The sequence below is a fragment of the Euwallacea similis genome, chromosome 34, assembly GCF_039881205.1.
Source record: "Euwallacea similis isolate ESF13 chromosome 34, ESF131.1, whole genome shotgun sequence".
NCBI classification, from domain to species: Eukaryota; Metazoa; Arthropoda; class Insecta; order Coleoptera; family Curculionidae; genus Euwallacea; species Euwallacea similis.
The window spans coordinates 1,847,672-1,874,819 of NC_089642.1; the positions used below are offsets into that span (position 1 = coordinate 1,847,672).

At 33.3% G+C, this 27,148-nt stretch overlaps 4 protein-coding genes across 4 annotated transcripts; 2 read left to right on the top strand and 2 right to left on the bottom strand.

The window, feature by feature from the left end:
• Positions 1–3,887: 3,887 nt before the first annotated feature.
• On the top strand, positions 3,888–4,378 carry LOC136418320 (tigger transposable element-derived protein 3-like). Its single transcript, XM_066404348.1, has 2 exons — positions 3,888–3,988; positions 4,042–4,378. The coding sequence occupies exons 1-2, from the start codon at positions 3,888–3,890 to the stop codon at positions 4,376–4,378; spliced, it is 438 nt and encodes a 145-aa protein (XP_066260445.1).
• A 63-nt stretch (positions 4,379–4,441) lies between these two features.
• LOC136418321 (tigger transposable element-derived protein 6-like) lies at positions 4,442–5,503 on the top strand. The gene has a single exon (XM_066404349.1). It carries the CDS (start codon positions 4,442–4,444, stop codon positions 5,501–5,503), a length of 1,062 nt encoding a protein of 353 aa, XP_066260446.1.
• A 3,485-nt stretch (positions 5,504–8,988) lies between these two features.
• LOC136418322 (uncharacterized) lies at positions 8,989–21,009 on the bottom strand. The gene is made up of 4 exons (XM_066404350.1): positions 20,781–21,009; positions 20,430–20,576; positions 17,383–17,703; positions 8,989–9,242 (listed from the first exon to the last, which is right to left on the bottom strand). Exons 1-4 carry the CDS (start codon positions 21,007–21,009, stop codon positions 8,989–8,991), a joined length of 951 nt encoding a protein of 316 aa, XP_066260447.1.
• A 2,048-nt stretch (positions 21,010–23,057) lies between these two features.
• LOC136418323 (ras guanine nucleotide exchange factor E-like) lies at positions 23,058–23,789 on the bottom strand. Its single transcript, XM_066404351.1, has one exon. The coding sequence runs from the start codon at positions 23,787–23,789 to the stop codon at positions 23,058–23,060; it is 732 nt and encodes a 243-aa protein (XP_066260448.1).
• Positions 23,790–27,148: the final 3,359 nt, after the last annotated feature.

The window sequence follows — 27,148 nt, forward strand, 5'->3', positions numbered from 1 at the left end:
ACTTTATCAAAACAGGATAAGGCAATTTGAATAATTGTGAAGCAGGAATTTCAGCACTGAATTTTTGGGCGAACTGTTGAAAAACTGTTGAGACTATAAACAGATCTGATTTAATACAATTTGGAATAAATTTATTAGGTAAGTGTGGGTCTATAAAAGATTTTGTTGATCCACTATCGATTAAAAATTTTAAATTATATTCCGGAAAAGTCAGATAGGACAGTTTACTTGCATTATTATTATTTACTGTTGTTACTACTTCTATAACTTCTGGTATCAAGTGTTATTGTTCCCACGGTCTGGTTCGGGAAAAATTTTTATTCGACTTGTTTACCTGAATATTTACTGACTCAACGTTTTCACAATAACCGTTGGATTGAAATGTATTTTTCTAAGGTTCTTCTTGGGGTTCTCCAACCAATAGATATAATGATGCGCAATTTTCTATGTCAACAACAGAGTTAAATGTTTCTCCTACAATGTTCGTATTATACAATTCCTCAACTGCGTAATTCGGAGATTGATTAGTAATTTGCCTATCACGGTTAAAATTTTTAAAACTACTTCTGTTATTATTATTATTATAGTATGTCCTGTTAAATCTTGTTGTTTGTCTAGTTGACATACTCATCGGTGTGGGTTTTGGCAAAGGTTTATTTTGATTAGGTCTAAAACTTTGATCGTTAATGTGTTAACAAATGGTTGAGAATTTGCTTGTAAATTTTGTTGCGGACGATTGTCTGACTAAAATTGTCTAAAATTATTAAATGGTGAATTTGAATTATTTGCATTGAAACTTGGACGTTGAAAATTATTATATGCGTATGATTGTCTGTTGCTAGATAATCAGGAATTTTGTAATTTTGTATTCGATTGAAAATAATGAATATTAATTTTCTCAGTTACGAACTGTAAAGCTTCAAGGAGATCTCTTGGACGCATGCAACGAATTGTAGTACCTAAAGGTTCTTTAAGACCCGATTAAAATGTTTTTAAAGCTAAGTTATTACAGCAGACGCTCGATAACGTAAACACGCGATAATGAAATCATTGCACTAATGTAAACACAAAATTCGTACTACAGGATTAAGTGGAACGCGCGATAACGTAAACAATGTGTACCCTCGATAACGTAAACAGTTTTTGCCGATGGTTTATTCTCGATTTAAATCGGGGAGTTCCCCCGATTTATGTAGGGGATTCACCTCTGTGATACTTTGCGACACGCACTGGGTCGGCCTTATGAGAGTTTACATTTTATTTTCGATCTTAAGCGAGTACGTTGCACGCGTTTATGCGTTTTCACGACTTTTCTTTAATAACCATAGCAACCAATCCAAGGCATAATTTGACAATAATTTGTATTCTTTAACGTTATTATTGAAAATTAAATAAAATTTCATATTATGGGAAAACGGTAAAAGATAGGTATAGAACACTGAATTGAAAGGGCATTAAATAGTGATTCTAATTAATACATAAAAATGTGTACATTCCACTTGAAATAAGAAAGTTATACTAAATTATAAGGGAGTAAAATTTGACCACTCTTTTTGCTTACCCTGTATATCAGTTTAGTAAATAATTCATTCAAGTTTGAAGATTAGTTTGTACTTAAGAAGTAATAGTAAAAAAATAATAGCCAAGTAACTCATTTCACCTAGAAAAAAAAATGTCTCAAATCTTGCATTTTTATATTTTATAAAATTTCTCGAGAAGCGATTATTTTAGACCCAATGTGTGTTATACAAACTTGTACTATTTTCTTCTTATAATTCCAAATATGTAATAAAATATAGGGTGTTCCATTAAAAAGAACATATGTTTGAGATGTACATTTTTTATACACCCTGTATAAATGAAAATATTGTTAAAATGTACCTTGTAAGGTCCTACATACACCTCTAGAAACAATTTTCGATCAAATTATTAATAAGGACGTAATACCCCGAGGCGTTCTTGGTGCCCCACTCTGTATACATATAATAATAATTATGTAAAGGATATGTAGTTTTTGCAATTCGGTACTCGATTTTTATGAAACCAAACTTAGACTATAGTAAAAAAGTTGTGGCCATCCTTTTATAGTATACAGGGTGTTAACTAAGTACATACCTGTACTTATTTCAAGAGATGAATCTTTAACTGATTTCATTACAAAAGTTCTTACGAATGTAGATCCCCAACGTCTTGGTTTAAGAACAAGAGGGTGTTAAAATTTCATTTGTAATTTTTTAAAAATATTTCCGGACAGAGATGTAATAATCGGACAAAATTTGGCATACAGAGATTTTTCATGACGCAAAATCCAACTATTGTCTTATTTTTTTGATTACTGATAGAGGGCGCCACATACAGGGTTCAATCACATTGTAATTGGCCCTAACTTTTTTGCGCTACACTGTATGTCACTTTTGCATTAATAGAGCTACTGTACAGGGTTTGGACTATTCGAGGCGCATCATTGGGATCTCAGAAACTATAAGAGGTACGAGGTCGCTTAAATTAGGGCAAAGTTGCGCAATTTAGTGCCCAACAAAATGCTACTTCGTATGTGGAAAAATTCCGAATACTTTCGGAGATATCGATCGAAATTTTGCTATATCAATTTTATTTTTTCCTAACTTTATTTGAAAAAATATTCCAAAACAGATGTTACTTCATTATTGTCATTTTTTCTTCCCTACAAGATGGTGTTGTGAAATTTGAAATCCGATGTTTCATCTTTGAGCAACCATCATCAACTTAATTTTTTTAAATACGGACCTGGATTTTTTATCTTGTCTTTTATTACCTTTTGCCCTTCTTAGAACAATGACATATAACAATCACCAAGAAAATTAGTAGATATGATAAAAATACCCTCTTAAAAGGTGCATATATCTAGCACTCTCCCACATCTTTTTTAACATAGGTTTGTCTTCCTTATGCTCATTGTTTTATTGAGAAATTATATACAATGAAAAATAAAAAATACAAAATAAGTTTTTTTTTTTATTCTTTCTTTATTCGACCAGAAACATATTGGAATATCCAACATTCATTCAACATGAGAATCGCTAAATGCATTGAATTAGAAGGACATCATTTTGAACACTTATTTGATTGAATTGTTTAAAAATTATGTTTTTTTTAAATTTCTTCTCTTGAATGTATCGATACAAGCATTTTCGTTAGAACAAAATTCTTTAAAAATGTCAATTTGTGCCAAAACTATCAAATGAATAAAAAAATATTTCAAGTAAAAACATGTTTGTTTTGAACAACAAATCAGAATCTGTCAACAAAATGTGGAGTTTCCATTTGAAAAAATAAAGTTGACCTTGATTAGAGCCTGAAGATGATCTTGAATCGAAACCGTGATGATGCCAAAAGTTTTCCCCTTTCATATAATCCCTTTTTTATTTGAAACTTTTTTTTCTAAAATTCATAACTTCAAAGATATTTACATGACACACTTAAAAAACTCACCCCCCTGTATATGAACTCGTCATTTAATAAATAATTAACATAGTAATAATATAATTTCATAATTAGTAAAAATTAATTTTACCCAAAACGAATTACAGTGAAACCTCTCTTTGCGGACACCTCCTATAACCGAACAATTTCCTTGAAACTGTAAGGTTAAAACCTTTTTTCTATGTAAAAGAATCTCCCATGAGTGGACAACTCCATCGGACGGACACAGACACTAAAATTTTCCCTGCAGTGACAAAAAACCTCCTACAACTGGACGTGAAACTCCGAAGACCGGCCAAAAATACATATTATTTTAGTTACGTTATTTGCCGTAAAAATGAATGTCGGGGCTTTCCCTTTATTTGGTTCTTAGTAAACACGACTTTAGTTTTTATTACGTAATGTCGTAAGAAACGAAACACATCATGGCACCTCTTAAAAAAAGATTTATAACTTTAAAAGAAAAAATAGAACTTATAAATATTGCTGAAAAGGATAATTTATCTGTACGAAAGTTAGCAGAGAAGTAAGTTAGTAACAAAAACTTGGTTGAAATATTTTTTTGTTTATTTTTTTAAGGTTTAAAATAGGAAAATCCCAGGCAGCAGAAATTTTACAAAAAAAAGAGAAATTTCGTAAAATGTGGCAATCTGGTGATAGTTTAGGGCAAAAACTTAATAGATTAAAAAATGTTACACAGAAAATTGATAAAGAATGTCTGGATTGGTTCTCTCGAATAAGAAGCCAGAACGTTCCAATATCAGGACCACTGATAAAAGCTAAACCTAAAGAAATAGCCTGCAAGTTGAAATACGAACAATTCAGTGCTCCTAATGGTTGGCTAGACAAATGGAGAAAAAGGCACAATATAAGTTTTAAATCTATATCTGGCGAATCGGCAGATGTTAACCCCTAAGATGTCAGTGAATTTTTACAAAAGTTGCCATCTCTTCTTTTGGGATACAGACCATATGACCATATGACAGACAACGCAGATGAAAGCGGTTTATATTTCCGAGCATTACCAGACAGAACATTGGCACTTAAATCTGAAAAATGTGTCGGTAACAAGATGTCAAAAGACAGGCTCACTATTTTATTCTGTGTTAGTATGGCTGGAGAAAAAGAAAAGTTATTGGTTATTGGAAAAGCTGCCCGTCCACGCGCACTTAAAAATGTTCCTATCAAAGATTTGCCAGCTACATGGAAGTCAAATTCCAAAGCATGGATGACCCGTGATATAATGAAGGAATGGCTTTTAGATATGGACAGAAGAATGAGGATCCAGAATAGAAAAATACTTTTATTTTTGGATAATGCCGGTTCACATCCTCGGGACCTTAATTTAGAAAACATAAAAATATGTTTTTTACCCCCCAATTGTACATCGGTGTATCAGCCTTTAGACCAAGGCATAATTAAAAATGTTAAATTCTTTTATCGAGACTTAATTTTAAAACATATTTTAACTAAAGTAGATGCTGTTTTATCTGCTTCAGAATTAGCTAAATCTATAGATATTCTGGAAGCTTTGTATTTTGTACATAGGGCTTGGAATAATGTGTCCCAAACCACTATCAAAAACTGTTTTGCTAAAGCTGGATTTAAGAAAAATGAAAGTTCTTTGCCTGCCTCTGAAGAAGAATATGAACAAGAAGACTTCCTGCCTTTGTCACTTTTGGCGAGTCTCATAAGAAACTGCAAAGAAGTCTGTAGCACTGTGGGACCGTCAAAATACGTAAACATAGACGAAGCAATTTCTACAGAAGAACATTGCAACATTGATTACGAACTTTCAGAAGAGCGTGAGCAAGATATGCAAGAAAATGATGAGGAAGAAGTTATAATCACTGAAATTTCTTCAATAAAATCTTATAGTGAAGCCCTGAAAGTGATTGAAGACTTAAAAATATTTGCACAAGACGATTTTGTGGCATTTCAAAAACTTAAAAGTGTAGAATCCCATTTTCAAAGTTGTTTACTCAAGGAAAAACAAAAAATAATGAAACAATCAAAGATTTTAGATTTTTTTAACTCTTAAGTAACTTGGTATACTAAATTCGAATTTATTTTAATTTAGTTTTTTAAAACCATAAAAAATATGCAGTATTATTTTTGATTTTCATTTCCACCCTTCCCACAAGCGGATACCTCCCACTAGCGGACAAAAAAGCTGGAACCAACGGTGTCCGCTTATGAGAGGTTTCACTGCAATAGATATGATTTATACAGGGTGACCTATATGTATGGAATAATGTTTATATCTTTTGAAATATTGGGATAGAAAAAAAACGTTGAAACAAAAGTTTTGGAACTACTTCTTTCGCATATAATGATGATCTCATAGTCTCACGTCTGGCATGTCTAACTTTTTTTTTAAATAGCAACCTATAATTTTTTGTCTTTGTTTGGAATGGGCATCTCTTTTTACACACCGCTGCATAAAAATGTTAGGGGGCTGCATTGGGAAAATTTTGAAATAAAATACAATAATGTTTGTAATATTAGCATACATTATTTTATGTCCGCTTATGGCTATCGGTTTCGTTTTTTGCTGCTTATTGAAATTTACTGTAAATGTTCAAAATGTTGGCCATTATGTTCAATACATACACTGAGTCTTTGCATAAAACTTTGCCTTACATTTGCCAACATTTCATTACTTATTTCTCGAAAACATTAGTTATTCAAGCCCTCAAATCGTTTAAATTGTTTGGTCTATCCTTATACACTTTGTTCTTTACGTAGCCCCATAAAAAAAATCGCAGGAGGTTAAGTCGGGTGATCGAACTGGACATAAATATTAAAGTATATATATCGTTGAAAAGGGTTTAAAATTGTCTATTTTGTTAAGTCATGACCTCCTATAATTTATATTTGGAAAAATGAAGTCGTAGCAATTTGTAGGAAAACGGTGAACAACAGAAAAAATTTGAGTACTCTATTAGATTCCTTTTAAAAAAGTGCTACAATAATGTTTACGCAAAAACAATATTTTAATAAATAAGAAAGTTATTGGCTATTTTCAAAATGGCCAAAAATCGAAAAACCTTCTGTATCTTAGTGGGCTGTGAAGATATCGGGAAACAGTTTTTGGCATTAAACATATCTCAAAAATCGAGCCCGTGCCACCTAAATCAGTTTTCTTCTATCTAGTCAGGAAATTGGTTTTTCCTGTCAAAACACTCCAAATTGAAACACCCTGTACATTTACATACTTCCTGCTTTGTACAGTATCATCAAAAATGAAACCGTCTGTTACCAGTGGTGCGTTAATGCACCATGAAATATTATGCTGTTTTTTATATGAAATAAAGTTTTATGTACAAAATAATTCAATTTTAGTTATTTTATGTAAAATTGAAACATTATGGGATAAATTTTCGTTAAAATTATTAGTAGTATCCTTATGTGTCCCAAAACAGTATTTCATATATATTCCCAATGGTTCGTTTACGCACTAGTATTTTTTTGTACATAATTTTTTGCCAGTTTTTTTGACATATGTAATGTATTTTTAAATGTAACAAAATAAATATTTCCAAACAAAAAATTCGTTTTTTTCAATTTTTCGATGCTTGGGACAAGATGGGTTAATACCAATCTTTTTCTTCTCTGAATGTTTGGATAGAGTTGTAATCATTACACATTGTAATTAAATGATAAATGGAAGTAAAATAATAATTGAAGAGTATAACAATTAAAGAAAAGAGAGTTGTATAAATTAAGCGTTAACTATTATATAAAATTCCCTTAGAAAATTCTTCCAAAAAGTCTGGATTACTCGTACCTACACTAGATTTGAGTATTTCGTGGTCTTTTAGAAACATTAAAGACTCATAATATTACAGATGAGGTTGATAAATGTCTTCTGTTCCAGCTCCCGATTTCATAGAATTTATTGTTTTTTTTATATTCCTTTCGGAAACTGCTCCTTAAAGAATTGATCTTTTTTTTAACATCTTCAATTGTAGCGTCTGGATTTAGCTTCTTTAATTTTTTTTAACAATATTTGATACGCAGCATCTTTCTTATTTCTGTCTAGATATTTTTTTCCTTTTATTTTCCATAGGCAAGTATTTTCTTTGTATAACTCAATAAATTCAAGTAATATTGATTTTTCTTTTGCACTCATTTTAATTTAATGATTTAACGGCTAATAAGAGACCACTAACAAGTAGATGAATTGGTAACTTGACTCGGAAAGCGCACATACGTTGAAACCTGCCTGCGAGTCTCGTCGGAAGCCAAGAATCGTGAGGTTTGCATCGCTCCACAGGCTCGATGCGCCGTCAGTTTACAGCGTACGCACGTTTGTACTTTCTCACGAACCGCCAGGCCTTCAGTTAGGACCATGTGTATGCCCATTTACGAATTTTTTTAGTTGATAACGGTGATACAAAACAATTTATGTGATAAAATTTTGATAAAATAAGAGGCAACTAAATAAAGTTTCATTTTTCAATTAACATTTTACCAACTATCACAAAAAATCCTGGGTTTGATAATTTGTTGATCGAGCATTTTCTTTATCTATTTTTCCACCTCTTGTCTAGGTGTGAACGGATATCGACATGATTTACAGTATACAAGAACTTCGTCTGAGGTTTTGATGCAGTGTTTAATTTTATTGGTAAATGTCAAAGGATCATTTTCGTTATAGAATATGTCCGAATATTCCTTAATTAACTTCGAAAGTTAGCAATATTCCTTTTCGTTGAGGTAGTCTGTTCGAAATTTGGAGAAATTCAACTCAGTACTTTCGTTGCCGTCGTCCAGGTGATTTAAATTTATCTCTTCGAAACCTCCGTGGTTAAATTTTTCTACTTCAAAGATGTGAGAAAGATTTAACGTTGCGGGTTCACATGTACTATTCAAAATCGTCGTGAAAGCAAAACCATCCTTAGCCGTCGACAAACTCTCAGGAATTTCGCAACCGCACATTTTCTGATGTGGTATTATTACATCGCCATTCCTAACAGATGTTTTTATCTTTATTACTTGTTCAACATGAGGTGATATCGTAATATAGTTTAACTCAGGTTGAGTTTCATGCAAACGTAATCTAATGCGAGCAAATGGTGTAAGAAGATAGTCGTTTGCAAGGTCAATGTTGGCTTGAAGCGTTTTTAGATTGTCGACCCCTAAAAGTCCATCGAATGCCTTGTGGAATTTAAAAAGATGAAATTTAAGGTCAATGTTTTGGGATAGGTTAAACATCCTAGACGCAGGAATTCTTGCGCTATATTGATGAGTTTATTTGTGAAACACAGTTGATACTTTCAACTGGTCATTTGAAATTCGATCAGGATACAATTTTTTTACGATCTCGGGATTCATGAAAAAACGAGTAGAATCCGAGTCAATTAGAATTTTTAGTTTTATTTCTGGGAAGATTACGTAACAGAGTTTACTTAAGTTTGAAAGGTTAAGGTCTATTACTGTGCCTTCTATTTCTTTTTCGTATTGGGAGACATTTCGGAAAAATTATCCTCTTGATTTGTCGGGATATAGTATTGATCGGGCTCATCTTATCTGCGAACTGTCGGCTTCATTACGAACTTTGAATTCTGTGGATCCGATATTTCCGCCTTGATAGCGATTGGATTGTTCCCAAACCTGCTCTTCAGGCTGGGCGTATATTTCATATACGTATTCGTCCGTATTTTGGCTGGGTTCAAACACATTTTGGGCTTCCGTATTATATAGTTCTTCGACAATGTATTTGGGGGTTTGGTACCTTTGAGTAGAGTTTGAATTACTTGTCATAGGCCTCTGTACTGAATTGAAAATTCCTGACATATGTGTAGGGGGTGATAGTTGCTTAACGGGGTTAGGCTTAAATACGTTACTCTGATTGTTGGGTCGTCCGAAGACTTGTGAGCTAGCGAAGTATTTAGACCGTAGTCTGTTAAAATTTTGTCCTGTATTCATTGGTTGTGGTGGAAAGATCGGTCGAAATGTGTTGCTTGGGGCTCGAGTGGTTGGAAGTGGTTTAAAATGTGTTGGATTTGGGTTACTAGCATAAAGTTGTTGAAACATTGGTCCGGGTCTCGACTGATTTTGAAAATAATGAGTGTTATTTTCTTGAGTGACAAATTGTAGAGCTTGTGTTAAATTTACTAGTCTCATACATCATATAGTGGTGCCTAAGGGTTCCTTAAGTCCGGATAAAAAAGTTTTCAAAACCAGGTCATTATACAGATTTCTCTTTAAGATTCTTTCTTGTACTAAATTTTCGTGAGAATCGACATACGAGCACAAGTTCAGAATGTGTAATATTCGATCGTAAAATTCAGATGGTCTTTCGTGTAACTGTTGCTTTATCAAAACTAAATTTTTATTCAAACAGGATTCATCTCTCTGATCAGCAAAATTACGTTGTAGGACGTTTTTTGGGATCCACCCAATTATTTACGTTTTGTATGTTAATTACTAACTTCGCATTACCGGTAAGTTTGCTAATAAGTGAATTTATCAAATAGATATTTTGAAAGTTCGCGGGGTTGGTATGGTCGTAAAAATTATCGATTAAGGATTGGCATATCGACAGATATCTATTTAAATCGTTAGGATTTCCATTAAAGTTAGGAACACAATTTAGATATTCGGGTTTAAATTGAGACATAATTATCATTTTTTTAGATTCTTCAATAACAGACGTTGCTGGTTTGTTTATAGAAACAGTCACCTAAAGGCATCGAAATATTCAAATTAAGATTCAAGATTTGCTTAATTACGTCTTTAATATTAGACATAAAGAAATCAAATTCACTTACACAACTAACAGGCAAATCTTGATCATTTTATAAGGCATTGCTTCGGAAATCTTTCTCAAGCGTGTCTTTACGTTGCTCAGCGATGCGGTCTCAGCAACCGGGGTTTCGTTGGTCCAGGGAAATTTGACAGCTCTTTGATAGAGGGGAATATTCGATTATCGGAAAATTTACTCTGTCAGCCACATGTACCGACATTACAGGTTCCTTCTCGGTTAATCGATGAAACGAAAAAGGTTCAATTCTATCGATTCGCATTGGGTCTCCTTAAAAGAATCCGAACGACTGCGCCACTTAACTTACGGGATCAGCAAAAGGCGTTTTTTAAAAAATTTAATTTATTTAACAACTACAATATCTTTACCACTCGAAAGTTATAATAATAATAATTGTTCAACTGGCGCTGCATCCTCCTTTAATTGTCACGTTCTGTTTGGTCAGTGTCTTTTGTAATTGCCCTCCATCTGGTAGTTCCATAACTCACGAAATATGCTCAAATCGACCGATTTGGCCAAAATAAGAGAGAAACAGTGAAAAAGAAAAAGTTCCACCTAAAATGAGTTTAACCCGCTAAATAACGCAGATTTGCTTGGAATCATGAAATGAGTCGAAATTTGGTAAAATCGTCCAAAACTCTCGATTTGGGTTTCAAATAACTCAAATTCAGTGAAAACGTGCTAATATAAGTTAAACTGGCAGAAAAGAGTGATTTCGGTCAGAAACGATCAGTTCGTCCCGAAATACGTTCAAATTGACCGATTTGGCCAAAATAAGCAAGAAACGGTGAAAAAGGAAAAATTGCACTTAAAATGCCTCAAACCCACTAAACAACGCAGATTTACCTGGAATCATGAAAATAAGTCGAAATTTGGCAAAATGGTATTTTTTTTATCGAGGAAAAATCTTTAAAAGACATCCAGCTTGTTGTTTCAACGGCTGGATAATGTAGGATTCGCCTACTGCGTCTACCCCCTAAAAAACCTCGAAATTTCCACGTACCTTACTTCGACCCTGAACTTTCCCGAGAGATAAAACGTCGATGACAGCGGAGGTTTTGTTGTTTTACGATTTTTTTCCCGACGCGGTAGCTTGTAAAAACGTATTTTCGTTCGACAGAGAGAAAAACGAATAAAAGCGATTTCATTTTACTTTCCCCTGCTTATTTTTTATAAATTCTTCCGTCCATCAGAGCCAGAACTTTTTTTTTTATCATTAACCTCAATTGGACAATACCTGAATTAATATCAAAAAGAATTCGCAAATGAAACCCTTTTATCTAATCAATTTGGGTACATATATTTTTACGGTGAAATTTTGAATTGAGTCTATTTTTCAAACTATTGTTTTATTCTTGAAAAAGACAGAAAGATATTTCCCCTCTTTATCCTTTAGATTTGTGCTTTTTCCGAGTACTATCAAATGACCAAACTACACGGGAAGCGCGTTCCATCCTATCTTTTTTTTTGACTATTTCAGAAGTTGCCTGACTGCAATTATTCCATTTTCCTTTTGATCCGAGCATTGCTTCGATTAAATTCTTCGGAATTAGTGAGAGTTAAATATCAACTTTGATGAAGCTAAAAAAAAAACACAAATTTATTTTATTATTATTATTATTATTCGAACGAGATTTAACGAGTTAACGTACAGCACGAATGAACAACTTACACAAGTGTCGCGTCTTACAATAATCGCTTATTTATACTAATTTGGTGTGACGTCACAATATTTATGCATATGTTGCAATGCATAGACTGTAACAGATTGTAACACCTCCACCTTTGGATGGTCATATAAACCTTCAAATTTCTATGACCTAAAATACTATCGGCCACAAAAGTGGTCGACCAGTTTCAAATCAAAATCGCTTGCGGTATTGTGGGTCGGATACCTTTTTTTGTCACACTTGACCTAGATTACTTTTTGTTGGATCCCCCTTTTTGTGTATATACATCAATATTTTGCACAAAAACATGTATTGCTGGCCCAATTCATTGAGACAATTTTATTTTTTGGTATTTTCTCAGTTCATCGTTCGGCTACAATGCCACCAAATCTGAGCGATAATATTAAAAACAATATAGTACTTTTACATGAACAAGGCCATAATATTTCCGAAATTAATCGTGAGTTGAATATTACGGTACGGTACGTACGGTTACGTAATCACATTGTTTTTTTTCAATTAAGGTAACTTTATCACTGGCTTAAATTTGGGGACGTTTTTTTGTTTATATTGTTACTTCTGGCAAGAAATTTATCTTGAGTTGAGCGAAAAGTCTGTGATATGTCGGCTGTATTATACAGGGTGTTCCAAATTCGATGTGCTATTATTGCTATCTCTTAAACGGGAAGAGTTACAGGGTCGGTTAAATTGGAAGAAATGTGCCAAATTTAATACTCTTCTAAGAACTGAAAACAATGTTGCCGAATGATTGTTAGTTTCTGAGTTACTGTGAGAAAACTAAAATTAGGTCGAATTTAATTTTCTAAATGAATCGATAACTAAAGGTTTTTCATCAAAACGTTTGATACAAGAACTTCGTAGTTTTCTTATATGTACAAACCAGTAAATTTTAACATTTTAAATGTTCCTTAGCTTTTGAGATAATGAGACAACAACTTGAGTTTTTCAAATACGGACCCATGCATGTTTCGGCGGTTTTTAAAAGTTCTTAATAACACCTTTACAACGGTTTATCACAAGATAGAATTTTTTATGTCTTAGTTTAAAAGAAGTAATTCTGCATTTTTCTCTCAATAAGCTAGGCCGCTCTTGGAGTGCCAAGCAAAAAATGCAATTATTATGCCTCAAAAATTTATAATCATATAGCTTGATTGATCATTCATTTGCCTGCATAACATGTTTTGAAACAAGGGCGAATTCTATTGAGTACGTTCGGATGCTCGACGGAGCTATGCTTCCTTCTGTTCGTACTTTGCATCCTGTGGCAGAAATGCCTGTCATCAATTATGCTGATGACAACTCTAGGATACATCGCGCAAACCAAATACACGAGCATCCAGACATAAACAATCTTCCCTGGCCTGCATATTCACCAGACCTAAACCCCATAGAAAATTTATGGGGCCTAATGGTTCAAAGGTGGCATAATAACAATGAACGTACTACCGAAGATTTGGTGGCACTTTGCAACCAAATCTGGAATGGGGTTAGAGGTTCACTCTTGTGCCAAAACCTTGTGGGTTCAATGGGCCGGAGGCTACAAGACGTCATTGACGCCAATGGGGGAGTAACCCGCTATTAGAATTGTTTATTTTTTAATTTAGTCATTTATTTATATAAATTTTAAGTTTATTTTCTCTCGATCGTACTGTATTTCCGAAAAAAATGTGTCTTGAAATTTTCCCTTTTAACGTACGCATTACGAAAAACGCCGTTTATGTCATCTTTTGTCTAAAGAACTTTTGCGACATAGAAATCACTTGATTGTTAAGTGAGAGGTAGGAAACAGTCGGACTAGTTAATTCCTAATTCCCAGCAAAATATTATTGTTAATAAGTCTTGAAGTTTAGTAAGTTGTTCTACAGTGTTTTGTAAATTACTGGTCTTGTTTATAATTGAATTTAACATGTATTTTTTTCGTTTTCATCTTAAACAATTATATATAATATAATAGCCATATCAACTTTTGCAATTTACAAAATTCAATGTTAATATAGTGATGTTTTCACACAATTACTAGCAGAAATGATTTATTTGAAATTATCATCCTGAAAATATTCCGGCAAGCTTGGTATTCGATGTAAAATTCTAAATTTATTCGCTAGAGTTACATTCTCAGGCAAATGCAGTGTAATCACATTCCACAAATTAATTCCAAGATTTGTCTCAAAGCAGTAGTTCCCATAAAACTGCTACCATGCATTTTCCTGGGAACCCGCATTCATCCTTGATAGAAGTTTAGTTCGTTCAAATTTGTTTAGTAGTAGAGTTCAGTTGTAATTTAGCTTTCGCTTGGGAATAGACAATAAAAATTTTTTTTTTATCGTATTTTCTTAAATCCGATTTATAACTCTATACACGTTTTTGTTCTGGATCATTTTTTGTGTACTGATAAGGTGCCTTCGCTCGGAATATGCGTCAAGCGATTTTGAACCTTAGCGTAGTCGACCACTTTTGTGGCCGATAGTATATCATTTTCCTGATTTACAACTTTTTTAGGCTTAACATACTATATAGGCCATAGATACTTTGTCAATAAAATTAATATTAATATGCTTACAATAACATATAACAGGATTGTCCAAATGCTTGTGTTGTCGTATTAAAGATTATTATTTAACAATTTAGAATGCTCGATTTTTTTGTAAATTTATCTCTTCTTGAAACTTAACAATTTTGTTTAAATTAATATGGTTTAGATTGGACATTTTTATTTCCTTATGAAATACTTGGTATTTATAATTAGGGGTAACATTCGGTAAGGGTACATTTTGGAAATCAGTTTTCGTGTTTCCGTAACCTCTTAAAATAATATCTCTTAACCAAAAATTACGTTTAGGTTCTAATTCTATTAAATATAATAAGTTTCGTTTAATAAGACGTTGTTTTGTGATTCCTTACAAGTCTCTACTTCTATGATTTCTTGACTTGTTATTACAATCCATTTACTTTCGTCTACATTTTGGATTTGTAAATTTTTTTATATCTAAATATACTGGATTACAATTCGTAATATTATTTTCATATCTTAGCAATTCAACTTCGCAAAGTACATAATCATTACAGTTTTTGGGGTGTACATGAGAACATAAATATTCATTGAAAGATTTGACAAGGTTGATTAACGTATCCAAATGTTTTATCGTTTATTATGAGATACTTAAAATTTGGTACAATTATTTTATAGGAATTGCTGTATTTGACAGGTAACGGAAATAATCGATATAAATTATAAGCTTCGGTTTCCACTAAATGGATTTCGATTATGAAGACTATCACATTATTTTTTACGTAATTCTTTATTTTTAAAGTGTTTTCGATATTCAATAAATTGTTGGTGTCTGGTTCGAATGGTAATTTTCCTTGTTGTACCTGGTTTTGAATGAGTTTTAATTCGTTTAAAAGCATGTCTGAATTAATCATCTTGTTATGAAAAGTATTTAATTTGGCGAACATGATTCCCTCTTCTATATCTGAAAATATATCATAGATATTTTGATAAAATGTTGTAATCTGTGTGATGATCATATGAATCCTAACGAACTCAAAAAGATTTGCTTCCTTAATATCGACTTCATTTACGACTTCTATGATTTCTTTAATTCGTGAATCCAAAACAATTTGATTGTGTGATACATTTTTTATCGTTTCTTGAAAATTATTTATTGCGTTAGTCAAGAGGGTTGTTTGTTTATCGAGGGCTAATTTTAAGTCGTTCTGGTTTTCTTCGAGTATGTCAATGTTTTGGTCAATGCGTTTTGTGTTTTCTTGGTCCAAGTTTCCTGTCACGGTTTTGATTATAGTGCCCAATGCGTTTATTAAGGCTTGCTTAGTTCGCATTTTTGTTGGGAAAATTTGGTTTATCTGTTCATTAATTTTTTGTTTCAAGTTATTTATTATCACAAAAGAGTTATGAAATTTGGATTTGCAATCTGTAGAATTATTTATGGTCTCATGAAGTAAATCATATTTAATGTTAATATCCGAAAATTCCTCCAATAATTTAGTCATATCATACATTTGAATAAAATTCCAGTGGTTGATTGTTTTCTGGGCATTGCCTAATTTGTAAGGTAATTTGCCGGGTTTGTTATTTAAGTCGTGGTATCGGGATTTTCCGTGTATGAAGGGTCATCTATAATAAGGGGTTTCCTCAATTCTTTAACATGAACAATTTCGGTTTTGAATGGACTTCTGACACTTTTGATTTTTACTTTGTTATGATTCAATTTCTTAATAATTACATATGGACCGCTAAATCTAGGGTGGTTTTTATTTCTGGGGTTTAAGTTTTTGTAAACCTTTTGGTTTAAATTAAAGTCGAATGCTTCGTTGCCTTTGACATTTCTTTTTGCTAAGATTTTTTCTTTGTTTTGATCGGTTTTTTCTCCAATCGTTTCGTACATAGCGTCGATTTTATTTTTATGCGTTGAAACGTAATCAAAATAAAACGTTGTTGTGATTAAATCAAGAGGATCTCTGGAATTTGTATTACCTAAGACAATTTCGTGGGGTATAAATTTCGTAACGCTGTGAACCGTGCTATTATACGCGATTATGGCGTATGAGATTAACTCATTAATTAGCTTTACGTTATCCCTTTGTTTTAAAATCCTAAGATGTTCGATCAAAGTGGAATGGAAACGTTCAACAGGCGAATTTGATTCGTGATATTTAGGAGTAGTGAAATATATGTTTATCTTTTGGGCCTTTAATAATTCCTTTAATAGTTCATTATTGAATTCTTTGCCATTGTCGCACGTGATCTCCTCGGGACATCACAAAAATGAGACAAAATTGTGGGTTTATCGCAAACTGATTTTGCATTTCTGTCATAAAGGTATGCTTGACCAAATTTGGAGAATTTGTCAAATATCGTCAGGAAATTTTGGGTTTCAAATATGAAAGTGTCTATGTGTATCATTTGAAATGGTTTACTGGGTGTTTCTGTTTTAACGAGTGGAACATATGATTTAAGTCGGCTGTATTTGGCAGTTTGGCAAATAACACAATCGTTAATATATCGTGTTACGTCCCATTTTATGTTGGGCCAATAGTAAAGTTTCTTAAGTTGCTCGCAAATTTATTCTATCCCTCGATGATTTTGTTTGCACTCATGTTGGTGCTTAATGAGCATAATTTTTTCTTCAATTTCGAAAATATTGTTAAGCAGTTTGGTATACATTGCAATTTTCAAATTCTGAAAATATTCTAAACAAACTTCTGTAAATAATGAGATTAGATCTTTGTCGTAAAAATAAACGTAACATGGTTTTCCAATGGTCATGTATTCTCGGATAAATTGCTTCATTGTTATTAAATCATAGGGCAACTCTACATGATAGGTCAAGTTTTTTTCATACATTTCGATTTTGCATTTGATTTGCAGATGTGAGGATTTCTTTATCAAGTACTGCAACGGCTTATTATTAATCATTTCATCGAGAATGCTTATACCAGTGTTCTCACGGTCGGCTTGATGATTATGGACGGTTTCGTTGGAATTGTACATGTGGGGAAGATTTACAGAATGGAGTCGGATATCAGATATAACTTTTATTTTTCGCTGACTAGGGTCCGGTTTGTTCGTATCGTCGTCGTCACCTTGAGCCGAGATTTTTGTTTGTTGTTCTAAGTATTCCTTGATATTCCTAACGGTATCACTGGGATTATTGACCACTGATTCGTTGTCGTATACGTTTAGTTGTATTCTAGATAATGCATCTACGTTCGTCTTCTGGCGTGCTTTTTTGTAAATTATTTGGTAGTCAAATTCTTCTAATCGTAACCGCCATCTTATTTGTTAACGAACGAATCTCCGAAAAAAAAAGACTTAAATCTCAGACTGCATTTATTATCAGCACGTAGAAAATAATCGCCAGAGTTAAAGATATAATGTCCCCTTTAACCACCGGGACCAGATTACCCTCCATCCCGGGTTCCATCCCTCTCCTTCACCCAACACCGCCCCGCAACCCTAACGTAAATGGGTGCATCTGTTTATTTTCTTCATGGTTTGGCTGGAACCTTGCATGTTGATAACATATTAATTTGGAGTTTGGTTCTTTTAGATTAGAGAGTCATACAAGGGGTCTATGGTCAGTGTATACAGAGTGTCCGGAAAGGTCATGTCATAAATTCTAGGGGTTGTAGAGAAGGCTAAAATAATGCTAGAACTTCATATAAAAAAAATTCCTAGCGGCCTTCCTTACTACGTTATTTGCTCTCAAAGTAAGAAATTAAAAAAACAATTTTGCTGTAACTTTTAAACAGTTATAACGGTAACAATGAAAGTTGGGTAGTTTAAATAACTCATAGTCATGCTTATTTTCATATGTAATGGAATGTTTCATACGTCTTCCTTATACAGGGAAAGTCAAAATTTTTCATTTAAACTCGTATATTTTTTTAGTGACTTAACCAAATGAGTATTTTTTTCCATAGCTCGGTTTTATGGTAATTTTTCCACAAAAAAGGTATACCTTGCTTTAATTGATATCTCGTACCGTTTTTGAGAAAATCGAATTTTATTATCAACATGTATCATACATGCCAACAATTTGAAATTAAATAAAATAGCAGTTTATTATAAAAAAATTATATGTATTACAACTAAAGTTACTAAGAATGTTCAATATGAGCACCTTGGACTGCAACATTTTCTGAAGTTCTCTAAACATCTTTTTTGTACGTGAAATAACATGTGGTGGTCATTTTTAATGGAGTCAGCAGCCAACAAAATGCGATTTAATAATTTATCTCTATTGTTTACGGGCGTTTGATATACTATACTTTTGAGATGACCCTAAAGAAAAAAATCCAGTGGATTAAGATCGGGAGATAAAATTTGCGTCCGAATAAATAAGATCTGAAATACTTGCATGCCCAAACTATCGCTAACAGTTCTTTTTCTATTGTTGAATATTTAGTTTCCGTGTCGTTTAAGGTTCTCGAGGCGAAGGCTATAGGTTTATCGTTAGGTATAGATCCTTGCGAAAACACTGCGCCGATTGCAAAATTACTGGCGTCTGTTGTTAACCCTCCGCGGAACGGGTAAAATATAGTCGCACTACAACACGGGTATGGCCTGTGAGGACACTTAATTTTTTTTGAAATTAGCATTCTTACATAGTTGTTTTAATAAACAAAACACTAAATCTGCATTTATCGGTTTATTATAATTTAGCAAAACAAAGAAATATCCTAAAAAAACTACAAATTAATTTTTTAGAAGACATAGACTAAAAGCCTTACATTATGTAATCAGTTACGTAAAAATTCTTAACAAAATTAAACTTCTGTTGTTTAATTCATGCAATCTTCACAAAATGGTTTGGCATGTCTCAAGCAAAGTCATTTATGGCATATTTGACAAAAATACTGCGTGTTTCGATTTGGACAGTAGAAACATTTTCCCCTTTTCCGTTGTGCAATAGGAGCGGTGATGGGGTCTTGCATTGCTATGCCAGTCAATCAACATGCGGTCCTTCTTACAAATCTTGATATATGTTTATTTCTGGCTCTTCTTCTTAGCTGTTCGTCGATCAAATCTAATGATAACCTATGTAGAAATTCTCTCCGCGATTTGGTTAATGAGTTTGTCTCTGTGTTATTGGACTTCTAAACAACATGTGCATTAATACCTCCGATATTTAGCATGTTGTAAAAGAGAACCATAGGCCAGCGTTGTGTATTTTTAGCTACGTTATACTGAGTCATTTTTTGATCAGCGGAATCAACACCGCCTTTTGTTGCGTTGTAGAATGTCAGGATTTCGGGTTTTACCATTTCTCCTATATCTTTGTCGATTTTTCCCTCATGGTGCATTGACGACACGAGTAAGACATTCTTTTTATTTTTAGATGTGTATGACAATAAAGTCATGTCCTTTTTGTATGCAAAATATTGTAGGCAACTCATTACGTATCTTGATGTCAGTAAGTTCTGACGGAATCTCCTTTTTGTTTTTTTTTAGGATTCCCATAATCGTGAGTCGATGATTGGTGAGAAGATCTTCAATCAGTGGAAATGATGTAAACCAATTATCTAATGTAATGTTTCGACCACTTCCAGTAATTGGCGTTATCATGCGTTTTACTAAATCCGGTATTTTGTTACTAACTTTGAAGGGTCCTTCCGGTTGTACACCCAAATATGGTTCTAAATGAGCTGTATAATTTGTCCTTGCGTCAACAAGAGTTAAAATCTTAATCCCATATTTGGCAGGCTTGTTTGGGATGTATACTCGAAAGAAGCACCTTCCTCTAAAGGCAAACAACATTTCATCAAGAGTAACGTATTCCCCAGAGTATAATTATTTCTACAATTTGTAGTAAATATTTCCCATACATTTCTAATAGGAACAAATTTGTCAGTTCTTTTTCGCTCTTCCCTAGTATCAATATTATCGAATTTCATGCACTGCAGCAAAAATTGTATTCTTCTGTACCCCATTACGGCAGGAAATATTTCCAGACCTGAACCATCTGTGGTCTAAAACTCACGCAAGTAGCGTCTACTACTTTTGAACTTTCCAACCAAAAACAATAAACCGATTACCGCTTTGATTTCTATAAAATTTGTTTCTGCTACATCATGTTGGTCTTTATAATGATCCTTTATCGATGAAATATAAATATTAGTACTTGTTACTATAAGATTTATAATGGTATCATTTATAAAAGTAAGAAAGTACTGCAACGGAGCAGTTGCATCTCTTGCATTACACTTGGTTCCCGGAAGGTGGGAAATGATGTTGTGTCTCCTTGTACGAACATTTGTTGGATAGTGATGTTTCCTCCATTTAGTGGATTTATTTTTTCTGAGATAAAAAAGTTTTTGTTTTCCGACTGTACTTTCATCTGTAGACGAATTTTGCGACTCTTGGACCGCTTGTCTAACAGACTCCTCAACGTCTAACTGTTCAGTTTCGGAGTTGTGGCCCAATTCCTCACAAGAATCACTCTCAAAATCTTCACCATCTAACGTGTCAATGCCATCATCGGCCTCAATATCAGCGGGAACTTCTTCATGCGAAGCCCATAATCTAGCTCTTTCTTTTTCGAAAGGATCGTTCGAAGCCATAATAAACTGTAGCAAAATACATAAATAATGTCTATAATGGTCAGTTTATTGGAAAACTAATTTTGACTTACCGAAAAAAATAGTTACACAAAGAAACGGGTATGTCCTAACAGACCAAACTAATATTTATTTGCGTGTGAACTGAACGAACCAAGTCGACTAATGCATCTAAATATTGTTTCTTAGGGGGTGAGAAGATAAATGGGGAATCACGTAAATTTAAAAAAATGGATGGGAGTGCTGCAGCTAGATGGCCTCACAGGACGGACCTGTTCCGCGGAGGGTTAATAGGAATGGTTTACTGAAGTCTGGATATTACAGAATTGGGAAGTTTATCAGTAATTGCTTACAATGGTCAAAAGCATTTATGAATTTGGGTGTGTATATAATTTTTGCATTCCTTTTTAAGCACTTGGTCATTGGTTTCGTTATCTTCGCAAAATCTTTAATGAACCGTCTATAGTAACCAATTAAACCCAGAAAAATTTTATTTCTCTCGTTGTCCGAGGAATAGGGAAACTGAATTCATTTTGTCCGATTAGGTTTTCCTCCTTCTTCGCTTACGATGTGTCCTAAGTATTGGACTTCTTTCCTTAGGAACTTTGATTTGTCTAGTTGTATTTTTAATTTAGAATCCCGTAATCGAGTAAAAACTTGCTTTAGTTTTTTTATATATTCTTGTAAGCTAGTGCTGAAGATAATGATATCATCAAGATAGCATGTTTCGTTTTGTAAGCCACGTAATATATTGTTCATTACACGTTGACATGTAGCCGGGGCGTTTCTTAGTTCAAACGGCATTCTCAAAAATTCGTAGTGACCTGTATCTGTACTGAAAGTTGTCTTGGCAATGTCATTCTTATTCATTTAAATTTGGTGAAACCCATTAGCAAGGTCAAGAGTTGTAAAATAGTGTGCTTTACCCAATTTATCTAAAATTTCATTAATGTTTGGTAAGGGAAATTTATCGTTTATTGTTTGTTCATTAGCTTCCTATAATCGATGACCATACGCCATTTTTGTTTATTTGATTTATCTAATTTCTTTGGAACTATCCAAATGGGAGATTACCAAGGGGAATTTGAATCTCTTATAATGTTTTGTTGTAATAATTTTGATATCTGATTTTTAACTTCTAAACGGTGGACTTCGGGATATCGATATGTTTTCGTGAAAATGGGGGGGTCTCATCTTTTAATTTAATCTGGTGCTTTATTACATTTGTAAATGACAAGGGTATACTTTCACAATGGAAAATATCTCTGAACACAATTTTCGAATTTGGCTTTTCTCTTCAGGATTGCAATGATCAAGCTTAATGTTTTCAAGATTACGTTTTAGTACATTATCAAAGTTATGATCCATTGCTACATGCGGTGCGGGGTGATCTAGGAAATTTAGTTCATTCAAGTTTACGGATTCAATCTCTAAAGCTTCTAAAATTTGGAGTTTTATCAGGTTTTCTCTTGGGTTTAAAATAGTAGTTGCGGCTGTATTATCTTGAATTTTAACGAGGCATTATGGTATTTCAAAATGTCCTAACCTCTGATAAGGGATAATTCCATATCCTTCGGTAAAGTTAACGGGAATTTGTATCTTTTGTATACTTCTCGGGGAGATGATATGGTTCATACTGGGACAATGAGGTCATTGAAGTTGAAGGTTTTTTGTATCATGGCAAATGGATATTTTGACATTGGGTAATTTCAATGTACTAGCTTTAAAGTCTAAATTAGCGTTTAGTTGTTTGATAAGATCTAGTCCTATGAGTCCGTCAAATTTATCGGAGAAGTTGAACAGGAAAAATTTGTGAGAGCCAGGAGTTTGAAATGTGGGAAAGACAGGTAATGATACGACTTCATCATGGAATGATGTGGCATGGGCTGTTTGAACTTGAAAAGGTTCGTCTGAGATAAAATGAGGAAAATATTCGTAGGCAATTTCAGGTTTAATAAAACTTCCAGTACTACCAGTGACTAATAGAAATTTGGCTTTGAGTTCAGGAATAAAAATGTAAGGGAGTTGAATGTCAATAGTATTGAGTAATATTATGTCGTGTCCATATTTCGACTGGTTGATGGAAAATTTGAACTTCTTTCTTCATTTTTATAGTCTTTGTAATAATTGGGGTCGCGACTTAAATTGCTATCTACGTGGATGTTTTTATAAAGGTCGTAAATGGAGTAATTGTTATTAGAAGTAAGTTCCTCGGGTGATTGGGGGAGAACTTCCCGATTGTATAGTTCCTGGCTAATGAAATTTTTTTTCGGATTGTGAATGACGGTATTTCCAAAACTAGTATCCATAGGTTCTACGGGGCTTTGACTAGTATTTGATCTGTAAGATCTTTGACCGAACGGTGGTTTAGGTGTGAAAGGTATTCTTCGAGAGTTATCGGAGTGGTTATTGAAAGGGAAATTTGGTTTTGGTTGATAAGTATGATTGTTGAAGTTATTGAAAGGGGGTCTGGAAAAATTTGCATGGTTGAAATTAGAATATGATGTTCTTGAATAGTTTGGTTGATTGAAGTTGGGGAATATTGGTCTCGAGAAATTGTTATGTTGCGTGAAGTTCGAGAAAGGTCTAGATAGGTGATCATTCTGAGGCCATTGAGTATTGAATGAATTGATAGGGGTTTGGTTAAAATTATGCGAAAAATTAGCTCTACCTGTAGATCTGACGTTGGGTTTAAATTGTCTGTTGAAATTTCCTGTGTTTTGCCCGAAATTCTGTATACTTTTAAACAGTATGAAATTCTCTTCTTCCTTAACAAATGACATAGCCTATTCTATACTAATAGGGGATTTTACTACCTATTTTAGATTATATGATAACCCATTAATAATTGTTTTTAAAACGAACTCGTCGTAATGTTTTATTTTAATAAGCTTAGTCTTATTACTATCAGAGGTTGCATTTAACTTTGAAGAAAGTAAACTGCGAGAATTCTGTATTCTCATACCAAATTGCAAAGGGCTTTCATTTTTAAATGGCTTTAAATTAATTAAATCTTGAATAAGACAATCTATTGATCGCTGATTCGAAAAACTATTTATCAAAACTACTATGATAAAACTCCAAGAATTTAGTTCAATACGTGAAGATACTAAATCTGCAGCTCTACCTGTGAGCTTGCTAAGTATGGTATCAAATAAACAACAAAAAAGACATTAATGGTATCATTGGAGTCTGTTCGATCGTAAAATGCCTTTAATAAATTTTCTATGGCAGTTATAAATCTGGTTAGTAGTCTTGGATTTCCATCAAAAAGAGAAATATTATCTGATTGATATCTTAAAAGTTGATAATTAATTACAGAAGGCATGTTATCGTTAATAGACTGAATCGATATGTTATTGAATGATTCGATTAAATCGGCTTCATTAATCGGCTCAATTGTGAAATTATGTTTTAAGACAATTAATACACACTAATTTAATATGCTAAAAGTAGCTTAAATCTTAAATATATTATTGAATAAAAATCAGCAAAAATAACGGGGAAAGAAGAGAAGTAACAATCAAACTTACAGTACTATAAGGAGCAGTATTCTCATAATGATTCTTCTTAAGCAAAGGTTAGTTTCCGCTTCGAGGGTGTCCGCAAGGCAGGCGATTTTTGTCCTTTCCTATTGGTGTCTAATCTAAAGCCTGGATCTGTCGATATACTTTCGGCACTATGTCCAGGGGCTTGTGAAGTTCCGCTGTTCCCGTCTAGCAGATCAAGATGGTGCTCCACCACTAGGTACCTTCGATCACTGGTCGGCGGCTTCCTTGGATTTAGGATCTTTGAATAAATTCTTGAAAGAAACCGACTCAAAATATGCACTTTTGGGCGTCTCAAAAATCCGAAAAACTGCGCCAGTTAAATATCAACTATTTTAATATTATTATTATTATTCGAACGGGATTTAAAAAGTTAACGTACAGCACGAACAACTTACACAAGTGTCGCGAGATGAATTTGAGGTCTGTCAAGACACGAAAAAAAATGAAATTCCAATTCACTGGAATCCACAATAAAACAAATTGATTCGAGATTAACTTTTATTCAGACAGAACTTAATAATTGCGAGCGGTATAAAATGCCGATTACAACAAGCTACGCTCCTTATTGCTATTTTCTATTTATAGTCTAGTTGCTTGTGACGGCATAACACTGACGCTGCTAGTACAGGGATGTAACTCCTCCACCCTTAGATGAACATATAAACTAGGAGTTTCTATGGCCTAAAATGCGTCGGTTTCAGGAACATGAATTGCTTTGGGTTTTGAGTAAATAGACCATAGATACCTTGTCAGTAAAGCTAGTACTGATACAATGATTATGATGTATAACAAAACTGTCCAAATACTTGCACGGTTATAATAAAGATTGTTGTTTAATAACATAGAGTTTTCAATTTTTTGCAATTTGATGTCTTGTTGTAATTCAACGATTTTGTTCAAATCAATGCGATTTAGATTGGGCAGTTCTATTTCCTTATGTGGTACAGGATAAGTATAATTAGTATTAATGTCTAACAGTGGAACATTTTGGAAATTATTTTTCGATTTCTTATTCCCTCTTAAAATAATATTTCTTAGTTTAAGGTTACATTGAAAATCTAAATCTATTAAGTACGTCCCGTTTAACAATACATTGTTCCGTGAGGATTTACAAGTTTCTAACCCAATAATATCCTGGGTTGTTATTAATATCCATTTGTTTTCGTCTACATTTTGTATTTGTGTGCTGTCAATATCGATGTATACCGGTTTACAATGAGAGTTATTATGTTCGTATCTCAAAAGTTGAACTTCACACGGTATATAATCTTGAAAGTTCTCTATATGCAATTGTGAACATAAATATTCATTATTGGACACATATCGACAGGGTTCATTGGCGTAGCCAAAGGTTTTATCATTGATCAATAGATATTCGGAACTTGGTATGATGACTTTATAGATGTTTTCTTGTCTGATAGGCAAAGGAATTAGTCGAAACAGACTATAGTCAGTTTTTTCTACTAGGGGAATCTCAATTACGAAAATAACGGCATTATTTTTTATAAAGCTTTTTATTTCTAATGTATGTTCGATTTCAAGTAAATTCTCAATGCTGGGTTCAAAAGGTAATTTTCCTTGGAATATTTGTTTGTGTATGAGTTGTAATTCCATTAGGAACTCATCGGAATTTATTATGGTGTTGTGGAAGGTGTTTACTATGGCGAATGTAATTGCCTCTTCTATACTGATGTGTAATTTGATAAATGTATATTGATGTGTAAAGCAATATACCCAAAGATGCATTTAGTTCCACGATATCTATATCTGCTAGTTTGGGTTTACTGATTCTCTTATATTTTCCTCTTATGTTCGCTAATTTTTTGTTTGTCCAAGTTATCATTAGATTACACATATCTTCAGAGACAAAGTTTTCAAAATAATTTAACGGATTATTGATATTTTGTATTTTAGGTCGAACTTTTGGAATATGTACAATGTTGTGTTGGAGAGTCCTTACATTTCTTGCTGGTTCCACTTTGCTCCATTTGAATTTATTTCTCCCGTAAAAAAATGTTTTTTTGTACCTTTTTGTGTGTTTTTGGTTTCTATCTTCAATTAATTCTTCCTCTTCCGACATTACTTCTTCCTCTTCAGAGGCTACTTCTTGCTCAATCTCCGTATTAATTTCCTGCCCTTCTGTTTGTCTGCTTTTTTGTTTCTGTGTTTCATTTTCCTCATATTCTTGCTCGGATTCGATTTCATGATCGCTTGTTATGCATATGTCAGTATCCTCAGAGTTACTTACATCACTTCCTAGTTCATCATACCACTTCATACAAATGTCTTCAAAATCCGAATCGAAAACGTCTACGGATTTTCGAGAACTAGCCATCAAATGAACGCTAATTTATAATAATTTTCTAACGATATAATAACAGATAAAATTACATGGAGTCTCTCAAACTCCCGATAACCCGTAACACAAAAACCGAAAGTATGCCGATTCTGCCGCCTTTACACATTCAACTAGACTAACTTTAACCTTTCGGAGGTCGCGCTTAAATCGAGACATAAAAGGTCGCACGCGGATTACTATTCTGCTATAGATTATAGATAAGATAGAATATAGATTTCAGTCCTAAACAGTT

Bases quoted from the DNA above. Each gene is read 5' to 3' on its own strand.
- LOC136418320 (XM_066404348.1), top strand. From the start codon at position 3,888: ATGGCACCTCTTAAAAAAAGATTTATAACTTTAAAAGAAAAAATAGAA. The intron at 3,989-4,041 runs GTAAGTTAGTAA...TATTTTTTTAAG, and splicing joins GTACGAAAGTTAGCAGAGAA to GTTTAAAATAGGAAAATCCC.
- LOC136418321 (XM_066404349.1), top strand. From the start codon at position 4,442: ATGACAGACAACGCAGATGAAAGCGGTTTATATTTCCGAGCATTACCA.
- LOC136418322 (XM_066404350.1), bottom strand. From the start codon at position 21,009: ATGGCTTCGAACGATCCTTTCGAAAAAGAAAGAGCTAGATTATGGGCT. The intron at 20,577-20,780 runs GTACAGTCGGAA...TAAATCTTATAG, and splicing joins AAATTCGTCTACAGATGAAA to TAACAAGTACTAATATTTAT. The intron at 9,243-17,382 runs GTATAAGCATTC...TTTTCAATTCAG, and splicing joins AGCCGACCGTGAGAACACTG to TACAGAGGCCTATGACAAGT.
- LOC136418323 (XM_066404351.1), bottom strand. From the start codon at position 23,789: ATGTCATTTGTTAAGGAAGAAGAGAATTTCATACTGTTTAAAAGTATA.